Source organism: Dreissena polymorpha, chromosome 4 (assembly GCF_020536995.1).
Source record: "Dreissena polymorpha isolate Duluth1 chromosome 4, UMN_Dpol_1.0, whole genome shotgun sequence".
Lineage (NCBI taxonomy): Eukaryota > Metazoa > Mollusca > Bivalvia > Myida > Dreissenidae > Dreissena > Dreissena polymorpha.
The window spans coordinates 106,858,603-106,881,971 of NC_068358.1; the positions used below are offsets into that span (position 1 = coordinate 106,858,603).

The 23,369-nt window shown below is 34.3% G+C and overlaps 1 protein-coding gene across 1 annotated transcript; it reads left to right on the plus strand.

Annotated features, from left to right (window-relative positions):
• Positions 1–364: 364 nt before the first annotated feature.
• Positions 365–23,088, plus strand: LOC127878683 (homeobox protein orthopedia-like). The gene is made up of 5 exons (XM_052425212.1): positions 365–371; positions 7,953–8,071; positions 10,993–11,130; positions 19,288–19,507; positions 21,200–23,088. Exons 1-5 carry the CDS (start codon positions 365–367, stop codon positions 21,496–21,498), a joined length of 783 nt encoding a protein of 260 aa, XP_052281172.1. The 3' UTR covers positions 21,499–23,088.
• The last annotated feature ends 281 nt before the right edge of the window (positions 23,089–23,369 follow it).

Consider the following 23,369-nt stretch of genomic DNA (forward strand, 5'->3'; position numbering starts at 1 on the left):
TTATATTGAACAACGACAAACTGATTACATATTAGAGCAATATTATAAAATATTTAGCCGTTTGAAACTGTTAAAACAAACCAATGACCCAATAGCTTTATAATACAGGACAATTGGCATCAAATATTCAAAGAATAGAACGGTCAGTTCGTGAATTCATTTTTGTTAATCAAGCAATTTGTGTGAATACTAAAGGAATGAAAAGACAACAATAACTATGGTAATCGTGTCCTGGTAATATCAATAATAGAAGACATAAAAGGCTTACTTAGAATCTTTTTCATAAAAAGCGGTGATAAATGATATCCTTATAATCTTTAGCAGGCTGGAAAATGTCGTGCACAAATTGTCGTCTTCTATTGTAATGGCTGGTGAGTCTCATAAATCATAGAAAAATATCAAACAACACTGGAATTGTTTCCTTAAATAATAGATGTAAATTACACCGACTGGTGATTTTGATCACAGCAGGACAATTCTGAGCACAGTCTCATTCTGCAGGAAATTTCCTAACTAAATTCTTCTCCGTTTTTCGCCCATATACGAGCAAGAAATTCATAATTGAAACGTCAAAGGCAAAGTCCAACCGAGAGCGGAAATTAATGTCGTGGTCACAAACATACCATGCACCGGTAGAATCGAATAATTAAACGAAATTAAATATTAAAGAGACTTTCATCCGCGTATTTCGTCACTCCGGGAAGAAAGCAATATGAGAACACGAAGCGGGTAGGAAAGAATCGAAATTGTGGAAAAGACTCAAATGCTGCTGGTGTTTAACAATATGTTTGCGATGTAACAAAGTAGACGCACTGTCTTATAAAGATTGTTATGTAGCCAATAGCCAAATACTTTTGTCAAGTGTAGTGCTATTTGGAACTTTCTTTCCTATATATGATATTGAAATGCTGTATTAAACTGCATTTACACGCTTTGCTCAATCATATTCTAGTCTTTCTATTTGTTTAACGAGAAGTCGACCAATTATCTTTTATGCTCATTAACGAAACGGTATTTTCGCACTAATATATTGTTTTTCTATCTTCCTGCTATTTCGATCTGCATATACACTGTTTTAATGTGTGCGTGCGTGCCCGCGTGCGTGCGTGTGATTCAGATTATGTTTCATAAGAATAATGTTATCAAACGCTTTCAAATTGTTGGGTTTTTTGCAAATCTGTAAATAGGTCCGCTTAAAATGAAAGTTTTTATCACGTTTTCGTTACTCACACTTGGATGTTGGATTCGTGAGTTTCAATAAACTATTTGATAAACAAGCCATTCAATAAAAATTAAGCATTCACTTACTGTATTAAGTTAAGTTATGGGTAACTGCAGTACCTGGAATGCTTATGTAATATATCTTTGTTCTTCATGTTTATTTTATAAAAGCAAAATTGTGTAAATAACCCAGATGAAACGGTGAATAAATGTGCGCACTTAAAATATTTTCCACACTTTTTTTTCAACAGTATTTTCAAATACATCAAAGAATATGCCAATCTGTTTTTTCCGACTTTGTTTCAGCAAACGTCTCTTACGTCTTTATCTACAATACGGAAGTGAATTTGGCAGTTAGCACATTCAGTTTTCTTAGACCTGACAGTATATAACGGCACTATTGGCAGACAAGAGTCAAGGGCAGGTGGCCACGCGTGTCAAACATGTTAATCGGGTCACAGAGACGTGTCCATCTGTTAATAATAATAATAATAATAATAATAATAATAAAAATAATAATAATAATAATTTTATTATTATTTATTTTTTTTAATTATTATTATTATTATTGTTATTATTATTATTAGTTATAATTATTATTAATATTATTATTATTATTATTATTATTATTATTATCATAATGCCTGTAATTATCACACTATTGACCGTATTATTAATATTAGTAGTAGTAGTAGTAGTAGTAGTAGTAGTAGTAGTAGTAGTATTGTTATTATTATTTTTATTATTATTATTATTTTTAATAATAATAATAATAATAATAATAATAAAAATAAAAATAAAAATTATTATTATTATTATTATTATTATTATTATTATTATTCCGACATAAATTATAATTATTGCTGGTGCAAAAAAAAAGAAGAGAAGACGAAGAAGACGAAGAAGAGGAAGAAGAAGAAAGGAGAAGAAGAACAACAACAACTACAAGAACTAGATGAACAAAATGGAACAAGTACACGAAGAAGAGGAACAAGGAGAAGACGTTTAGAGCAAAAAATATAAATCGGTATTTATCCGCACCCACATACCTTCATTTATATGCGACAAAGTAAATACTATTTTTATTAAGCAATATTACATAAAATATTATGAAATTGATTTTAGCATACAGCGTATATGTTGCTTGAATAATGTTTTCGTATATAATCTAAACTTTTTAACCGTTTTATAGTTTTCATAGTTACTATTTCACGGCATATTTATACGTTATAATACGTCATGAATCACATTGCTTAACAGGCAAACTAAATTCTGGAAAGAAACATATGTGTTTAACATATATAAATGTAAGCTTTTCTAACCTCAAATACAATCTTTACGCGTCCACACTTGTTCTATATTAATATTATTAAAGGTCGATGAATTTACAGTTTTATTATTACGGAGTGACACAGTATTTGTATAGGATATATATACCGCAAATGCATTTCATTATATTGTTTGCTTTATCATCGTTTATAAAAACATAGCAACTTTAGATTTGAGCTCCTAAAAACCTATTCATACACCGGTAAAAATCAGTTTCAACTTAAAAATCATACACCCAAAGTTGGTTCCTTTGATTGGCACTGTAAATCATATGTTTTGTCAAAGCCGTATTAGATCAATTAGGCCTATTTCCAAATAAAATACTGATTTAGTCTTAATAAAAATAAAATCATTTCATTTAAAATTGTGTTAGTGTCTATTAAAGGCATAATACATTTAACCATCCGCCTAATATAATTTTCCCTATTGTGAAAAGACGTTAATTCATTTCATGAGAAATGTCCACAAATAACACGCCGCTAGTGTTTAAAAGGCCACACCGTTGCATAGACGGACTGCAGTTCTGTTTGTCAATGAACGGACCATTTCTGCCTCTCGGCAGTCGAACTGTTTACTAAGGGTGCAGATCCAAAGCGGTTAACTTGCGAAATTGTAGCGGCAATATTGACACGATCGACAAAAGATCAATTACACTGAACAATACGCGGATGTCAACACGGCGATGAAAGGGGCGGTCTCGCTATAAACTCGTTCTCGCTTCTTTTTTGAAGTCCACCAGCAGAACTCGATACATATTCATCAGAAACAGTTAATCGATTAGCCAATAGCGCACGTGGAACAAATCGAGCCAGCCTCCCCGCGGAATCCGTCTTATTAAATCTGACATGTTCGTTGAAGTTCAGTAATTTCTGTTAATATATCTCGGCACCAAAGCAGCACCGATATCTTGTTCCGAACAAACGCATCTATCTACAAAAAGTGCAAAACAAATTAAAAAGAAAGCGGACTATAAGACTATTATATTTAAAACTTGATGTCGTATATGCACGGTGTCTCTGGGGCGATGGATTTGACGGACCATATCGGCCACGGCGGATTGCAGACAGGTATAACTTATTATTAGCTTTATTTATTTACATATTAGAGCGCCAGGTCTAATACGCCATGGTGATAATTATATTTATTAAGCACAAATTGGGCGCAAGAGAAGTAAATGAACACAAAGGTCAATTTATTACGTTTCATTTACGCATCTTACGGATTCTCGAGGAAGCTTTACTGATGACGGAATTGTCAATAATATTGTTATTGTGCCAACATGTATGGGGTTTTTATTCATTAAAATGGATAAAAGTGAGCGAGATGCCGTTGTCAATAATATAATGAATTTGTTAATGTTGTTGATGACTTTACGTATATTCCGGTATGTATGTTATAAAACAGACACATTGAACAATTAAAAATATACATTTGCCTTGTAATGTGTTTTAATAGATTAAGCTTGGTTTGCATGGTGTTCGCTATTAAGAAAACGCTGTCCCATCAATTATTTCATGGAATTTAAATAGAAAAAAATCGCCTAAAATTATATATTTTTTTCATGGTCGCACAGCACATATTTTAATGTATTCAGAATAATTAAAATTGGATTAACAGTTACTTTTTATTTATTTATTTTTTTATAATGTTGGTTACCGATTAAAACGGTAATTGCTATAGTAATGCGATAATCGCGCATTATTTGGTATGTCAAAAGGTCTTGATAGTCAGTCTGAAGTGTGTTATTCAGATCTGCGAAAGACGCAGGTGCACATGTAATGGTAGACAGTATTTTTGCGCTATGCGCTCATTCCAAACAATCGTTTTCATAAAAAAGTCAGAAAAAGTGATACTTAATTTAACCCATTTATGCCTAGCGTCTAGAAAAAAAGGCCTTGACAAACAGCGTAGACCCAGATGAGACGCCGCATGATGCGGCGTCTCATCTGGGTCTGCGCTGTTTGCTGAAAGGAATTTCGGTAAGATATATTCTAAATATAGAAATAAATATACTAGACATCCCAAATTTTGGAAATAAATTGATCCAATTTAGAAGGATGGGAAAGTCCACTAGGCATAAATGGGTTAAATTAAAAAGCATCGTTTTGCTTCCGAAAAGGAGAATACGATTGGTCCTGTATACTTGTATATGTTTATGTCAGGTAAAATGATCAACGTTGGTAGACAATATTTGAGCATCGCTCTATAAGACGGAGTTTAATGCATGTGCTTCAAGTGCCGTCCCAGATTGGCCTGTGTAGTCCTCACAGACTTACTAGGGTCCACACTTTCTGCTCATATAGAATTTTTCGTATAAAGGAAACCTCTTTTAAACGTATGTCTAGTCTAGGCGGAAAGTGTCGTCCCTGATTAGCCTATGCGGACGTAAAGGCTTATCTGGGACGACACTTTACGCACGTGCCCCGTTTTCCCAGATCGAGGCTAATGCATTTATATTCAAGGTTGTTTTATTTAATAAATGATCAAATTTATGGTTCTGAAATTAAGTTACAATTTAAAGCACATTAGAGATGCCTCCATCAAATATACATAGTGCTCAACAATTTTTTTATAAAACGTGCAATGTTTCGTTCGAACTTGAATACGCATTGTATAGATTTGACTATGAGTGTAAAATGAAACAAAAATGCGCTTTGCTAAATTATGATACGATATAACAAAACAAATGAATCATTCTTGACTCGCACCAGAAGAACTGATTGAAGTGTGTACACCCATTTATGCCTAGTGGACTCTCCCATCCTCAATTGGATCAATTTATTTCCAAAATTAGGGATGTTTAGTATATTTATTTCTATATCTAGAATATTTCTTACAGATATTCCTTTAAGCAAACAGCGCAGACCCTGATGAGACGCCTGATCATGCGGCGTCTCATCTGGGTCTACGCTGTTTGTCAATGACATTTTTCTAGACGGCTAGGCATAAATGTGTTAAGGTGATATTTAACAGTTAAAATGCAATTTCATTTTTACGTGCGTATCACCTTAAGCGTTTTTGATGGAAATTCTTTAAAATACGGATAATATATTATTGCTTTAACAGGTTTATATTTCAAAGCTTAATTATTTTTTTTCATTTCAACGTTAAATATAATTTCACGTGATATAATATAGATTGCAGTAGTCATGTATTTTGTTGTTGTTATTTTTTGTCGTAAAATATTAAATAAACGCAAAACAAAGCACACGGGTTCTTTTGTTTTAAGGAACCAAACATTGAACTGGAGAGTATTCTTCAAAATCTGCACATCAGATATAAATACTAACAAGTATTAATGTTTAACCCATTTATGCCTAGTGTCTAGAAAAAAGGGCTTTGGCAAACAGCGTAGACCCAGATGAGACGCCGCATGATGCGGCGTCTCATCAGGGTCTGCGCTGTTTGCTTAAATAATTTCTGTAAGAAATATTCTAAATATAGAAATAAATGTACTAGATATCCCTAATTTTGGAAATAAATTGATCCAGTTTAGAAGGATAGGAGAGTCCAATAGGCTTAAATGGGTTAAAACATAATATAATGAAACATAGTGCTAATGCAGTTTGAGATACTGAATCTCGTCGGTAACGTCGTTTACTTGTTGACCATTGATTACTGCTTTTTTTTTCATTTTACCAACGTATGTGCTTTTTGTGTTTATTTTTATTTAGCTACTGTTTAATATAGTCAATTCACAGCTTTTCTTTGCCTATTGTTGTTGTTGTTTTTAAGTGTACATTTGTGTGTGTATGTATTCCTATTATATAAATTATTCATCGTGCAATAGGAATCCCAATTTTTGCCGACGTAGTTTTAGCCCTTTAATTGTAAAAATTAAATGATTACCATGACAGTATCGTTTATAATTCATTATTGGAACTTCGATATTTGCGATTTTTTTATTTTATTTTTTATTTTATGCATTCACAATATTCAATGTATTATGTATTCAATCGTTTACAAATCGATACATTGTTCTTTATTTGCGTTCAATATATTAATCAAAATTGAATAAGAAACTTTTAAATGAGACTGTATATTTCGTGTATAAAATCTATAGCAGTTCAACATTAAAAATCACAATGCGTTAATATTTTGCTTAAATGTGATTTTTTATATATTAAATCTTAATTCATCAGGTATCGAATTTCCGATTTGAATTGTATATTATCAAATAAGCGCAACAAATCTTTTCTAATAAAATGTTGTGACAATGTTCAATGCAATTTGTACACGTTCGTTTAAGCCCCCATTTAAGATACAACCACAGGTAAAATATATATGAGCCTCGCTCTGTGAAAACAGGGCGTAATGCATGTGCGTAAAGTGTCGTCCCATATTAGCCTGTGCAATCCGCACAGGCTAATCAGGGACGACACTTTCCGCTTTTAAGTTTTTTTTTTGTTTAAATGAAGTCTCTTCTTAGAAAAAATCCAATTAAGGCGGAAATTATCGTCCCTGATTAGCCTGTGCGGACTGCACTGGCTAATCTGGGACGACACTTTACGCACATACATTATGCCCAGTTTTCTTAGAACGCGACTCATATGAGTCTCGCTCTCGGAAAACAGGGCGTAATGCATGTGTCGTTCCAAATTAGCATGTGCATTCTTCCGAGGATAGCAGGGGCGTGTCACATAAACCGTATTTTTGCAAAGAAAATAATTCTTTACAAAGAACAATTCCATAAAGGAATTCCGGAAAGTGTCGTCACTGAATATCCTATGAGGACTTCACAGGCTATTCTGGGACGACACTTTACGCACATGGGACGACACTTTACGCACATGGGACGACACTTTACGCACATGGGACGACACTTTACGCACATGGGACGACACTTTACGCACATGGGACGACACTTTACGCACATGGGACGACACTTTACGCACATGCATTCATCCCCGTTTTTACAGAGCGTGAACAATATTTAAATCGCCGTTCGAATCGCTAATATTTTAGTATTATATCAATAACAAAACTGCATATGAATACAAGTCATTCAGAAATTCACATCTAAACAGATCATTGTGTGTGTGTACACTGTGCAATGTACGGGCTGCATTTAATGCGAGTCGTTTCCAATGGCCACTTGCAATGACATGTTTGGACTGTAGTGCTATATAGCCTTTGCTTGTCTAATTTTATGTCTAATAATATCCTGTTATCACCATGTTCAATAAATTATGTTTTACATTGTATATGAAAGCAAATCTAGATTACAAGGCAAAAAAGCCACACGTATATATGTGTTATATAAATCTGAGCAGCTTGCACCACATTGCCACTTGGAAATGCGCGGGGCAGTACTTTATTACACTTATATCAATACAATGGACTTGAAAGATGTGTTAGCTGATGCATGTCTTTCATTTACCGTATAATTGCTGTTTATTCAGGCTTGAAGTCCGAAGGGGATCCCTTAAGCCCGGGGAGCAAGTCGGACGACACGGGCCTGGGGACATACCATGATCAGGGGTCACCAGGAGACCTCGGGGATGATAAACCGTCAAAACAGGTAATCATCATCATCATCATCATCATCATCATCATCATCATCGTCGTCGTCATCGTCATCGTCGTCATCAAACATTGTATTTTGTGAGTTGGAATAAGACATCAATACTTAAAAATGAACATCGTTTGGGAGATTTTCTCAAACAGAACTGTTGCCTCATGTTGAGAATGTATTTTTGTAATATTGTGTCTATACGTTTATATACCTGTTCATGATAATATTTTTTTCCTATATCATTTTAGTGAATTTTTAATGCACGCATGGTTCATTTTTAAGGATAACAAAAATCAAATTTACTATCCAGTTTTATCAATTGATATAATGCCATTGCACATGCAAGTAAATATTTAACTTATACTTTATAAAAAATAATTAATAAAATAAGTAACTCTGCGAGTAAAAATTGTTGAAAAAACACAGTTTATTCCGAGATTCCTTTTTCCAACTTCACATACAAGTGTGTAACTGCTAATTTTTACAAATTAGACAAAGACAACAACAGCAGCAATAGAACAACAACAATAACAACAACAGCAGAAGCAATAACAATTTAATAACAATAAAAATAATAAAAATAATAATAATAATAATAATAATAATAATAATAATAATAGACATAGACATAGACATGTTTTATTAAGTAATATAGGCCACCGGCCCATAATACAGCATTTACAAAATATATCAGGCAGAGTGATACATAATCATATAATCATACATTTCAGAACATTTAAGCAAAAAAGTTTCTGAAGTGATACACATGATTAAAATGTTGGATAGAGCCTTACAAAAATATATTCAAGTATGTATGTTTAAGATTTCTTTTCTTCTCACAAGCAACTTATGCAAAAACTTAGCAATCCTTATTATATTATGTTCATCTTTTAAGCATAAGATAGCATAAAACATTTGATGAGATCGGTTTCTTAACCAGTCAGGTTTGAAGAATGTTTGCCTAAATGTTTCGTATTCATTACATTCAAAAAAGAAATGATATTCATCTTCAACTACGCTTATATTATTTTTTACACATAATGGACAAAATCTTAAATGTCTATCTGTTGATAAATGTCGACCTTTCTCAATCATGAGATCATGCGCTGAGCAACGGAAACTTGACAAAGTTTTCCTTAAAACAAAAGACATATTTATATTCAGATATGGTTCACAGTACAAATCAGTTTAAAAAAATCTATAATGAAATGCTTTAGGACAATTGCCAATTTTTGATTTCCATACTTGAAGATAACAATCGTGTTTTGAACAGATGTATAAAATTGTCTTCATGCCCAACACCTTGAGCAAACCAAACATAACCAAATCCATAACTAAATAGTAATTCTCTGATATGACTAGCCCACGTCCTTCTACCTGCATCATCTAAATCTTTTAACATTTTATAACACTGGTTCGGGTATCTATGATTTTCCATACGGGTGATTTTCAACCAGAACTTGATGCAATTTGACATATATGTTATACATTAAGGAAGTCTACCACATTCTCCTAAAGCTAAGATATCAGGTGTGTTTTGCGGTAAATTACAATATTGTTTACAAAATTGTATTTGTACTTTTTCAATTTTATCTACATATGAATAGCCCCATAATTCGGACCCGTAACAAAGTATAGGTTTAATCATGGCATGAAAAACTTTAAAAATATCTACAGAACTTAAATGACCAAATTTACGTTGATATCTAAATATACAAGCAATTGATTTTATACTTTGCAATGCTAACATTTCTTGAGTTTTTGACCAAAGAAGTTTTGGCGTTTAATGAACACCAAGATATTTATAAGATGATACAATATCAATGTTTTCTCCACAATATGTCCATTTTTCAATTTGTTTAACAACACCGCCATTTCTAAATAAGATGATTTTTGTTTTATCAAGATTGATTTTCATATCAACATATTTACAGAATTTTTCAATTAAATTAATTTGCCTTTGCAGACGTATGATGGAATCAGAGAAACTGGAAACATCGTCAGCAAACATTGAAGCAATTAACTCATTTATCTTCAGAAACATATGTACCATGATCTCATTTTGAGTGCAGATATGTAACTAAGTCATTTATGAAAATAGAAAAAAATTATGGGACTGGCCATACAGCCCTGCCTGGTTCCAATATTACATGGGAAAAATTCCGTCAATCTGTTATTAACCTTAACACATGATTTTAACTTGCTATACATCGATTGAATAATAACCAAAAATTTACCATTAACATTTTTTCGTGCAAAAGCATTCCACAGTTTTTGATGTTGTATGCTGTCGAATGCTTTTGCAAAATCTACAAAAATACAATAAAAACGACCTTTTTTCTTAGATAAATATTTTTGACAGAGCGCCATTAATGTAAAAATGTTATCTGATGTTGTATATTGTTTTCTAAACCTTGCTTGTGACTCATCTATAACACCAAAAGTATCACACCATATGGTCAATCTATTACTTAATATATGACAAAAGATTTTACATATAGAATCTATAAGTGAGATAGCACGGTAATTATTAGGATCGTTAATAGATCCTTTTTTGTGTAGTGGAGTAATTATGCTATCGCTCCAATTTTCAGGAAAAATACCAGAATCAAAAATTTCATTAAAAAGTGGATTTAAAAAGGGCAATATATCATTAATAGTAAATTTATACATTTCAACACAAATTCCGTCAGGGCCCCCTGAACGATTTGATTTCAAGTGATGTATACTATCAATGATTTCTTGGTTACAAATGGGTGCGTTTAAACTACTACAATCGTATTGGATATTTAATTATAATAATAATAATAATAAATACTGAAAATAAAAATCATCACCACCACCACCCTTTGCATAATCATCATCAGCTTTAGTCGTCGAAGTTTTTGTACTGCCTGTCTCATCCGGACTGTACTTTTTGTTTTCAGCAGAAGCGCCATCGGACGCGCTTCACCCCCGCGCAGCTAAACGAACTGGAGCGCTCGTTCGCCAAGACGCACTACCCGGACATCTTCATGAGGGAGGAGCTTGCTTTGAGGATCGGGCTCACAGAGTCCCGCGTCCAGGTGGGTGAAGGAAGTGATTAAACCTCATTCTGGAAAACTAGGCTTAATGCATGTGTGTTAAGTGCCGTCCCAGATTAGCCTGTGCAGTCCGCACAGATAATCTGGAACGACACTTTACACACATGTTTGAGGACCAGTTTTTCCAAAACTGGATTTTTGTGTGTGTGTGGGAGCGGAATGGGAGCGGAAATGAGGTAAAACAGGAGTATTCCTACCCCGACTAGATCATTAGAATGTCTAGATCTCCTCAATTAAGTCTCAAAATATTGACCATGCAGTGTGAATTCCTTTTAATAGTCATATACAGGCTGTCCACATGTTGTACTTTGGGAGTTTCTCCGGGTACTTTAGAGTCCGCAACCGCACATGACCGCAATAAAATTAAAAAAAAATAGATCTGAATACAAATTTATTAAAACTTTTACATCCGAAACATTAAATAAATCAATAAGAATATTCATTTTGTTTAAAAAATATAATTTGGGAACTTATGTCAACCATTTTTGGTGCTGATATCTTAAGTTTTCCATCTTGTAAAAAGTAAATCTTTCTTGAAATTGGAAACACCATCGTTTCCTTGTTCTTAATATCCAATAACAAAAACACAATATAATTCATGTATCACATGAGCAAGTTTTGTTTTCTATTTAATTATATATAACCACACCCTGTTTGATTTTCGCAATTTTGGAAGCCGAAAAGCTCTTATAAAAACGCAACCACTTGTACGGTGCAGCTCCTTAAATCTCCGGAAGTCGCGAAATGTCTGGGTCACTTCTGTTTGCTTTATCATCTATAAGCATTGGCATTCCTTTACAAGCCATTGTGTTTGGGCAACCTTTGATGTGGCCGCACTGAATGAATAATCGGCGGATATGAAATGTCGCACGAAAAAGACAAATAGTGCTGTATATGTTCGATTTTGAATGTTATTTGTTTCTCTATTTGATTAACTCGAATAGTTTATAAAGTAATCCAATATTTTGCGTGTAAACTTTTTCAAAAAGTCAACAATATCTCGGGACTGCAGTCAACATATTCGTTTTAGTTTTCCATTTGTCAGTCACCTGTATATGACTAAGACTAACGCAGTTCAAATATGGCGGACACACACGCGAAGCATGCAATTGTTGTTTTTTTTCTGGTTTTCATCGTGTAAATGATATATGTTTTGAGTAGAAACGCCAAAAATGTCACTTCCGTAATGTTGCATTGAAGTGAACTTTTTTAGACTTACCAAAGGATATGTTAACGGGTCCGATGGAGAACGCAAAAAGGAAAATACCGAACAAAATGCAAAATAAATATAAAAACTAAACTGTCATGTCTTTGGGTTTGATATTTGATTTTTTTTTAAATAGCACGATTACCCGACGATATAAATAAATCACAGATTAACGTCGGTTAGTGCTTCTGTGTTCTTGTAGCAGTCCTTTGTTAATAGTGCTTCTGTGTTCTTGTAGCAGTCCTTTGTTAACCCTTATTGGTTATAAGGGGTGAATATAACGACTGGCGCCGCCATTCACTGATGATAATACGAATATGATTGTATGCTTGTCCATTATGTTTTTTTTTGCACAAAATAGTTAATGTTTTGTGTAATATTGATCAGTTATGTATTGATACATCGGGTTTTGTGCCTTTGTCAGGTTTGTATCATTTTCACGAAGGCACTGCATTTGGTTATTTGCCACCAATAATAAGGTATTTCCCCACTTCTCAGAGTATGATGGTTTTGTTATTCTTTGCGTTCACATGCAGTGGGATTTTTTAAACGGGTCTTTCAATGAGTACCCATCATCTTTAAGGCAACGGTATTATATGGACATTGAAAGACTCTAAGTAGTTTTAAAGATTTTTTACAAACATTTTAAGTGCATGTTTTGCTTTCTTCTGCAATATTTCGTGTATCAACACAATGCTTGCTCAATATTACATCATATTATTTGAAACAAAACGCCCATTTATAAAGACACTAGTTATAAAAAACAAAGCTATAACGTTTTGTCCTTCGCCATGTTTGAACCGTGGTACGGTTTATAAACTTCGTTAGGATTATCCGGGTGCGTACGGTGAAATAGAAGTGACATTTACTCCTCTTTTTAAATTGCATTCCACTTTTATCTATCTCGTTCCCACGACATACTTACTCGAAGGAATGACTTGCCAATCGTTGGAACGAGTTTGCTATGTCGTGGGAAAGACTTACTTAATCGAGGGAACAAGTTAGAAAAAGAGGAGTGCAAAACGAAATAAAAGAGGAGTGCAAAAAAAGAGCGTTATAATATTTGTATCGAGTTATGATGAATTTCAACATTTATCTGCTTTTGTAGAATTTTTGATCATCAAACTTATGGTGTCTTAAAGGGATCTTTTCACGGTTTGGTAAATTGACAAAATTGAAAAAAAGTTGTTTCAGATTCGCAAATTTTCGTTTTAGTTATGATATTTGTGAGGAAACAGTATTACTGAACATTTACCATGGTCTAATATAGCCAATATATGCATCTTTTGATGATTTAAAAACCTAAAAATTATAAAGCGTTTCAACGCGAAACGATTGAATAATTTGGTGGGTTCTGTTGTTGTCGTTAAATTTTGTGAAATTACGAAGATTGCTGATATAATGCATAAAATACTTTAACGAAGTATGCTTGGCAGAATAGCCGAGCGGGCTAATGCTTTTTTACTCCAGGTTACTCCAGGACTCCGTGGATCACTGGTTCGAGTCCAGCTTCGGCTACTTTTTTTTCCTTTTTTGTAATTTTATTCTTGATTTTTTACTGGAGCTTTTACGATCCAATGTTTACATTTATCAATATAAAGCATTTAATGACTTATTTCAAAACATGCCAAAAACTGTGAAAAGGCCCCTTTAAAGGGGCCTTTTCACGTTTTGAAATTGAAAAAAAGTTGTTTCAGATTTGCAAATGTTTGTTGTAGTTATGCTATTTGGGAGGGAACAGTAATTCTGAACATTTGCCATGCTCTAAAATATCAAGTACATGCATCTTTTGACGATTTAAAAATATGACAATTATAAAGCGTCGCAACGCGAAACGATTAAATAATTTGGAGAGTTTTGTTTGTTAAATTGTTCGATACTCCGAAAATTGCTTATATATATTATAAAATTCATCACTCATTGTATGAGCGCAGATGGTCGAGTTGTGTAAGCGATAGACTTTAACTCAGTGGTTCGTGCCCAGTTGAGGGTTACTTTTTTTTTCTTTCTTTAATTTTATTCCTTTTTTACTGGAGCTTTTAAGATCAAATGTTTACATTTATCAATATAAAGCATTTAAAGACAGACTTCAATACATGCAAACATCTGTGAAAAGGCCCCTTTAATTAAAACGTTTTACCGGCACGAACTGCATTATGTGCGAACTTTGAATCAATTGATTTCACGCGATCTATATAACCACGACCAGAGACGTAGATACCGGTAACTGTTTTCTACGTCTCTGCCACGACTCAAAATGACCCATAACTATATTTTTAATGTGCCTGTTCGTGTTTTAACTTTAGAAAGTAAATTAGACCTAAAGAGCTCAAGTACCATGTAACGGAAAAGTAGAAAACATGTACAAATATTAAATGCATTCTAACGCGGATTTAGAGTAGAGGGTGGTGCGGATACGCCTCACATCTAAAACTTTCCAAGGTTTGACCTTTTTTTACTAACGCCGTCTTATTTGAATGACGACTTTGCTATTTTACTTGCTATTCGTTGCAGCAACTTTTCTCTATGTAGAAATACAATAACACCTGTGTTTTGTGTCAGTTTTATGGTGTTACCTTGATTTTTTCAGGGTTCAAATCTTGAACGGTTCGTAATAGTTAAATAGCCCGCTTACCCCCTTACCCAAAATCCTGTACCGCCCCTGGTATCTCCCACCAGGGTTCGAACTAGAGACCAAGCTTAGAATATTTTTGAATAAATAGCATGAATATGTTTGTATGATTTTCAACAATTTCAATGGGAACATAAACTTACAAAACGTTCTCATCGAATGCCTTGCAAACGCGCTTTATTTATTTAAATGCTTTCTTATGAACAGTTATTGATAGAATCAAGTAAATAGTTATTTCGCTTCACAATACTAAAAAACTGTGTCAATCTTTGAAACTGTGTCAATCTTTGAAAATGTGCCTTTTAAGGTAAGAAAGGTGAAAATACGTGTTTTATACATTCTATAATTTCGTAGAGATTTTCACAATTTTAGTAAAAAAGTTACTTGAAAATCGTTTCGATTGTTTATGGTTTTTTTGTAAACAAAAGAACTTTTTTTGTATATTTGAAACAAGTTAAAATTCACGAAGAAAAATTGTTTTTTTTTATATTTTAATTATATTTGCCTGTACTAGTTACTGAACATAAATGTTTTCATAGCGTTTGATCACATTTTAAAATTCATTGAGTTGAAAAAATAACAGCAACAACAATAATAACATATTTTCAGCTGTAAATCTCTTAAAATGTGTGCTCGTTAACTTCTAAAACAAAGAACATTTATTAAAATCACTGTAGCATTGCTTGGTTAAGAAAGAGTTCACAAACAAGTTTTGAAATGTAAGCATTCAGTTTGTTATTAACAATTCATGCCATGCGAAACCATAAATGACCAGGTGTTGTTTGAAGAAGAAAAACAACAAGAGAATCTTAACAACAGTACGTAAATAATGAAATAAATGAATTCCATGAATGCTCGATTTTCCACTGGCTCCAGACGGGTTAAGTCCATTTGGACAAAGGTGAGATCGAACGGTTCTCTGGGGACAATATTAATAAACATGCAGATTATTGCCATGAAAGAATGAAGCGTGGTCGATTTGGTTTTCATGCCTTTATAATGAAAATATTAACATTTGCCACAATTCCCCGTTTTACGACGCGCCCCGGGAATCAATGTTTGCGTTTTGGCGAAGCTAACTTTACATGTTTGCTGAGCGGAGCCAGCAACGTCGCGTGCTTCCGGTGTTAGTTTCGGATTTCTGAATTTATACGGGCCTTGGTCATATCCCTAGAGTATCTGCACGTGACCAGTTGAATCAAATAAGCGCTTTATAAACGGGAATTAATTTCATATTAGCGGTCACTTCAACTCACTCAATAGACTAAAACACCGCCCGGAAGACGCACTGCATGAAAGTTGAAAGCATATTATAAACTTAAGAAGCAGCCAAAGATGTTCTACATGTAGTTTAAAGACCCTCGATAATGTTATATAGGTATTATATAGGTATTATTATTATCATTATTATCATTATTATTATTTTATTATTATTATTATTATTATTATTATTATTATTATTATTATTATTAATATTATTATATATATATATTTTTTAATAGTAGTAGTAGTTGTATATAGTAGTAGTAGTAGTAGTAGTAGTAGTAGTAGTATTAGTAGTAGTAGTAGTAGTAGTAGTAGTAGTAGTAGTAGTAGTAGTAGTAGTAAAAGTAGTAGTAGTAGTAGTAGTAGTAGTAGTAGTAGTAGTAGTAGTAGTTGTTGTTGTTGTTGTTGTTGTTGTAGTTGTTGTTGTTGTAGCAGTAGTAGTAGTATTGCAGTGTTTATCGTTCGACGTATGTTTTGTAGTCAGTTTCACAGATGACAGAAGATTCTCGGTTCTAAAGTATTCCAAGCTTCCGTGACTGCCGATATTCGAATTGTCTCTGGGGACGTCACCCGTTGATCCTTGTTATTGGTTGAAAATGACAGCTAATTTCTTAAAGACGAAAACCCGTCCCCCGGGCCTTGCCTAGTTAGTGCGCATCGCGTGACGGAATCCGTTTCCCGGCGTCTGAATTCGCGTTCGTCGATTTTGTAGGGCGGTTACGAGCAAAGTGTTAATAAAATAACAACAGCAATATAGCGTAGTTTATTTTGTATTTATTTTTATATTCATCTCTTTCTTGGTGTACTTGATTGAATTTTAAGCTATATTTGAAATGAAACATACTCATTAAGTGGACGTGTATTTAGTTTATATCCAACGTATCCAAATATCTACGCAATAACTAGACTATACTATAAGAGCATTGTCAATATTGATAGCATTAATATAGGCTGTTTGTTTTTCCCGGAGACGTCTAACATTCACTGATATATATCTTCGTGGTGGATCACCATATTGAGATATTCTCGCCAGATCCACTCTGGATCAGCAGACGATTTTTTCCATAAAGTCTATCTAAAGGAGGATTCCGGAGATAGTCGCTGAATCACGATTGCGCCAGAGCCCATCTGTTGGATTACCAAAGAGATACCAAAGAGGCACTAAGGTCCGGTTCTTTTATTGATCGTACGACAAGTTTAGGTTTAAAATCACTTAAGTAAATCTCAATTTCAAAGAGGCGTTTTGAAATAAAAAAAATGAATGAGACATGCATACAACAACTGAATAACTTAGTGATAGTTGATATAGATATTGGTGCATGCTCACAATGTATTATTCTCTGAAAAGTTTATTATATCGTAAATACAGCCCGCGATGATTTAAAGCGAGACTATACGATTTGTATATGTAAAAAATTGTTATATATTGATAAAAATATGTTACAATAACACAAAATAGACAAGAAAAAATATACATTGAAGACGAATTTCATAAAATTAAGCAAAGACAAATAAGCGCCCCGAGCCGATTGTGACGAAGATATTTCGTAATATGTTCCTACAATAACCGAAGCATTCGTCTTTTTATTAGGATCGGAGTTAGTGCTCGTGTGTCGTATGAATAGATATCGTTGCAGGAACTTAAAATGATCCGTAAAACTTAATTTAGATTCACATCGTTCATCCATTATATACATGTTAGCGAATTCGACTGTACAGTCATTTTTTATTTCAGAATTAAATATCTGGCTTATTTCGCATTTTCGACACATGTTCTTCTTAACTTTTATTTTCATTTATATTGAAATATATGTATAATAAGGTTTTTACACATCGTATATAAATTCATAAATATTTGACAAAATCATATAGTCTCGCTTTAAAAAGACTGTTCGCGAAATAGATGGCTCTCGGTCGCAGTGTGGACTCGACTGTATCGATAACTGAACAAACAACTACGTTGCCTAAACGCCATTATTAGCTTCGGCTAAACGGATAGACAAACATTGAAATGGGATTTTATTTAATTAATATTGTATTTCTGTAACCACCGTGTATCTAGATCAAACTGTGTCATCTATACGTCCAAAAGTCAACACTTCATGATGGGCGCTCTCTCCTGCCGTCCACGTGCGCTGTGCAAACTGACAGGTTCGTTCAACAAGCTCTGTGTTTGTCGCAATAACATACGCACGTTATGCAGGACTTTAGAACCCGTGCCGAATAATGGATTTGAGTTGTTCGCGAATATCTTTAATTAAGTAAATTCTAATTTATTTAACGCGTATTTCTTTTGTCTCATATTCGAAAAAGGTAAAATATTAAATCACTGCTTTCATTTGTTTTATGAAAACGACATTATCACGAACATATCACCTTTAAACAGTTTTTTTGTTTATTGTAAATTTATAGATTTGTAAGTAAGTACGCCAGAACATACCACGCAAACGTTTTATAAGAAATGACTTCTTTTCGATAATAAGACAACAAACATTCTGATGTTAATTCACAATAACATCAAACTGTAAAAAAGATCGTATGTTCGTGATGATCTACATTTAAAAAAACACAACAGTTGTGTTGTTTACGGTCAATTTGATATGAGAACTGTTTAAAAGTACGTCAGCACAAACCACACATAGGAAAACAAATTAACATCATGACGAATTCTTACTCTTCTTTAGTCGTATACACAATATATTTGCTAAACCCTTTCATCCACTTGTACTCAATATATTTGAACGTTTCTCGTTCGCTGAACCATTCCAACCGATGTAGATTTTGCCCGGCGTGACAAATTGCGAAGAATCGAACTATCTTGTTATCCGCACAATTGTCGTTTCTATGACCGAGAACTGTTGAAATTGCTATATCGTGGAATAACGTAACCATATAAGAACAAGAACGTTACTCGAGTGAGCGATCTTGATCCGTCATGGTCTTCTAATGTTCGTTAGAATGGGTCGATTTGATGAAACACACAAATAGAAAAAAAATCTTAAAGGTTATCTTGAATCAGTCCTCGCTACTTCAGGTATGGTTCCAAAACCGACGCGCAAAGTGGAAGAAGCGCAAGAAGACGACAAACGTGTTCCGGACACCAGGCGCCTTGATGCCGACGGCGGGCCTGTCGCCGTTCGGGGCCATGAACGACCCCCTTTGCTCCCTGTACCCGCCCGACACCCGGTGGGGAGGTCAGATGACCCAGTCCCTCAATGCAAGCCACCTCGCCTTCCCAACTCTACCCAGACAAGGTACCATTATTTCGTTCCAAAAATGTACAGCTAAACAGTTTTGGTTGTACAAACATAACGTAAGAATTAATCACAAGGTATTGCAGATCACACAAATATATTCTTTTTTTCTTTTTCTTTCTTTTTTAAAATCGTTATTTCTATCAATATAGTATACAAAATATAAATAAAATAATACCCATTGCATCCAGAGGCAAATAACAATATAATTACTTCAGTGTGGCACCCAACTTACATCCAAAAACAGCTAAAAACCATCCATCTACTCGGGTCACTGACTCCCATTGCAGGATGATAATACAAGTTGTTTTACAAAGTATGCCTTTCGCACATCTTTGATAAACATAGTATCAGTTGTCACGACTTAACTATGGATAATCTAATATAACAAGTTATACAAATGATAGTTTTCACAATTTCATATTTAGGCAATTATATTTTTATGATAAATATAAAATTATTATTATATATGTACTACAATATTTATTTATTTATATTATTATTCATATTAACCTACATGTAAATTTATGCACTTGGGTATTTATCAGCCTTTTATTTCGGCTTTATTGGAGATTTGAGACAAACCAGTAATACGGGAGCATCCGGGTCAGCAGGGAATCATGTCTAGTTTATGGAAATTGTATTTCATATTTTTTTATAGGAATGTATATCACCTTTATGATAAATAAAAAAGTGTTGCTGTTGTTGTTATTATTATTATTATTAATATTTGTACGTCATGTGCAAAGACAAATATTGGCATTTTTATCGATTCTTATAGCAGCTTTCGAAAACTGTCAGCATTTCAAACATGTCGTCCTAGCGACAGCTGTTTTTATAAAATTACGCTACAACTTAGAAGTGGTGTCTTCGTAAGCGTACACGTATATCAAACACTGAAAACGTTGTTTTGTAAACACTGATAATAACATGTTATTGTAAAGTATGAGGAAATTCGACATAGATCAAAATAGAAACACTAAAATGTCAATATCCAGAAAGTGTTACATGTGAATTTACAATAACCGCATACACTGCTAATCGCGGGTTAGATCCCTGCCGGACCGCAGTACTTGAATGGTGGTTGGGTGGTTTGGTGGTTTGAGCCTACTGAGAACCAATAAACCATCTTCCCCGGTACAATATGAATAAGTAATAAAACAAACTGAATATTCATGTTTGGTACACAGTCGTGTGCGTGTCCAAAAACTAGAACGTGATTTCCTACAAACGCTAGGAACGTCACGGATATTTACAACTCATAACACATTAAAATAGTCCTGCTTTCCTACTCCTGCTTTCCCAGCCGTTGAATGCTGGGACTGACTTCATTCTGTAATCAACTGATTTCTTACCCAGCAGTTGTATTTTATACTGCAAGTACCCGATTATTTTTGGTAAGAATATACACATGTATATAATAAATGTACATGTTGCATTATGATACTAGTACTAAGGAAATTCTACTTATTAGACACACGAACTATGTCTTCGTCGTATGTTGTTCCTCGGATGTCTGGTTGTAATGATTTTCCTCAGTTGAATTGTTTTTATTATTTGTTGTTTTTGTTTGGTATGTATGATTCAAATTTTCAATTATGATAAGTAACACGTTGTCAAAATAATTGTTTTATTTACATTTTCAGGATATAAAGTTATTTGTTATTCTTAAGGTAACGCTTTCAATTTCAGGGATCTCACAGGCGTTCTCCGGTCAGGTGACAGGCTTCGACCACATGAACGCTGCAGCGTCGCTCGCCAACAACATTTCGATGACGTCAATGTCCATGTCGAACGGCAACGCGTACAGCACGAACTACGGCCTTCAGCTTCAGACGTCGGCCTCCCCAAGTCCGCCTACCTCGCTATCCGGCTCCCAGATGGCCTCATGTGGAATACAGGACATCGGCGACGCGTGGCGAGGGACCAGTATAGCGTCCTTACGGCGGAAAGCGCTAGAACATTCCGTGACGCTCACCGGGTTCCGGTAACTGGGTCGAAGTCACCGTGTTTCATGCCGCATTTGAATCCAGTCATTTGTTGGTAGTCTGTTGTTATTGAAAATTGTTTCTGTATTTTCATTTGGGTATTGTAGAATCTCGTGGGGTTTGTACTCGTTTGTTAAATGACCTTGACGTGAGTCGTTCTGTATATGTTTCACCAGTCGTAAGGCGTGTGCCGCACGAGGCAACATGAATGTTTTGATTGAAGGCGGCCTACAAAAAGGAGGTTGAGGTTGATGGTCACATTGATGATGTTTTGGCGATAAATGTCGAGTCACGTCGTGCGAAAAGGTGTATTAAGTAATTTGCGACCAGTGTAGCTCCGGATCAGCGTGCTCATTCGCGCAGTGTGGCAAAGAATTATACTGTACGTCACCAACGTACGCACGGTTTTGTGGTCTCATTAGCGAGCGTGATAACTCATCCTTAAGAGTATACAGGGCTCATCTTGAGTTACAATACGCGGACAAGCCACGATGCCATTTTGCACGACGCTGGTGAGTTTTGTGCTAGGTGATGGTGTTAACGCTGATATTGATGATGATATCGAGAATTTATTAACGTCGATCTGGTTGACGATGATCTGGATAATACAAATACAGATTTTGAAGATAAATGTGTTGATCATTTTAAGCGTCGAAAACATGATCTTGGTGATGATTTTGAAGACGAATTTGATATTAGTGATAAGAAATATTATCTATATTTCAAACGATGCTCATCACGATCTTAGTGAAGATGTTAAAGAATATGTTAATATGAAGATATTGTTGACCATAAAAGCAACGATGACATCAAGTGTGCGCGAACAGTCAATTTGTGTAAAGTTATAGCTCTCGTGGATTTAAGATTAATGTATCATGGATGTCATACATGTTGTGGTAATTTATGTTGACGTTATATTTTGAAAGTGCTACATTATGTAAATGAACATATAAATGTTTGAATATAGTGTTAATTCTCGAATTTAGGAATACTTTGGACCACATTCTGGGAAAACAGGGTTTAATGCATGTGCGTAAAGTTTTGTACTTTATCGGCATATGCTGTCCCACAGGCTAATCTGGGACAATTTCATAAAAGCGGACTATGCCGTCATTAGTAAGCCTGTGTTGACTTCCGAGGCTAATCTGGGACAACACTTGACGCACATGCATTCAGTCAAATGTCTTAGAACATGACTTAGAACATGACTTAGAACATGAAAACAGTATCCAGATGATGAAGCCAACACAACGTATTCACTAGTGTGCTTATTCATCTCAACTTTAGCTTGAAGCACTTGGTAAACTAAATTTGTAAGGATTCTCATTTCTTATGAACGTTTGCTTTATATTTATTTAATGTTTAAAAAATATGTTGCTGTTTTTTTAACAATATTCGTTCCTTTTTAATTTACAAATGATTACTTTTGGTTAAAATCTGCGAGCTTGTAGCAGAAGTTGTGCTACAGGATGAAGCTCTACAGAAGGCCAAATGAGTCGTGTTCTAAGAAAACGGGACATAATGCATGTGCGTAAAGTGTCGTCCCAGATTAGCCTGTGCAGTCCGTACAGGCTAATCAGGGACGACACTTTCCGCTTTTATGGTATGTTTCGTTTAAATTAAGTCTCTTCTTAGCAAAAATCCAATTAAGGCGGAAAATGTCGCCCCTGATTAGCCTATGCGGACTGCACTTTATGCACATGCATTATGCCCAGTTTTCTCAGAACACGACTCAAATGTTTCATCCTTGAATCAAGACTTCAAGTGTAGAATTAAAAAGACGAAATAAAATCGGCTTCAAAAGGTACATGTGCATAAACATGTTCTTTAGTATATTATAAAATTAAACAAACATGTTTGTTAAAATTTAGTCT

Bases quoted from the DNA above. Each gene is read 5' to 3' on its own strand.
- LOC127878683 (XM_052425212.1), top strand. The intron at 8,072-10,992 runs GTAATCATCATC...TTTTGTTTTCAG, and splicing joins ATGATAAACCGTCAAAACAG to CAGAAGCGCCATCGGACGCG. The intron at 19,508-21,199 runs GTACCATTATTT...TTTCAATTTCAG, and splicing joins CCCAACTCTACCCAGACAAG to GGATCTCACAGGCGTTCTCC.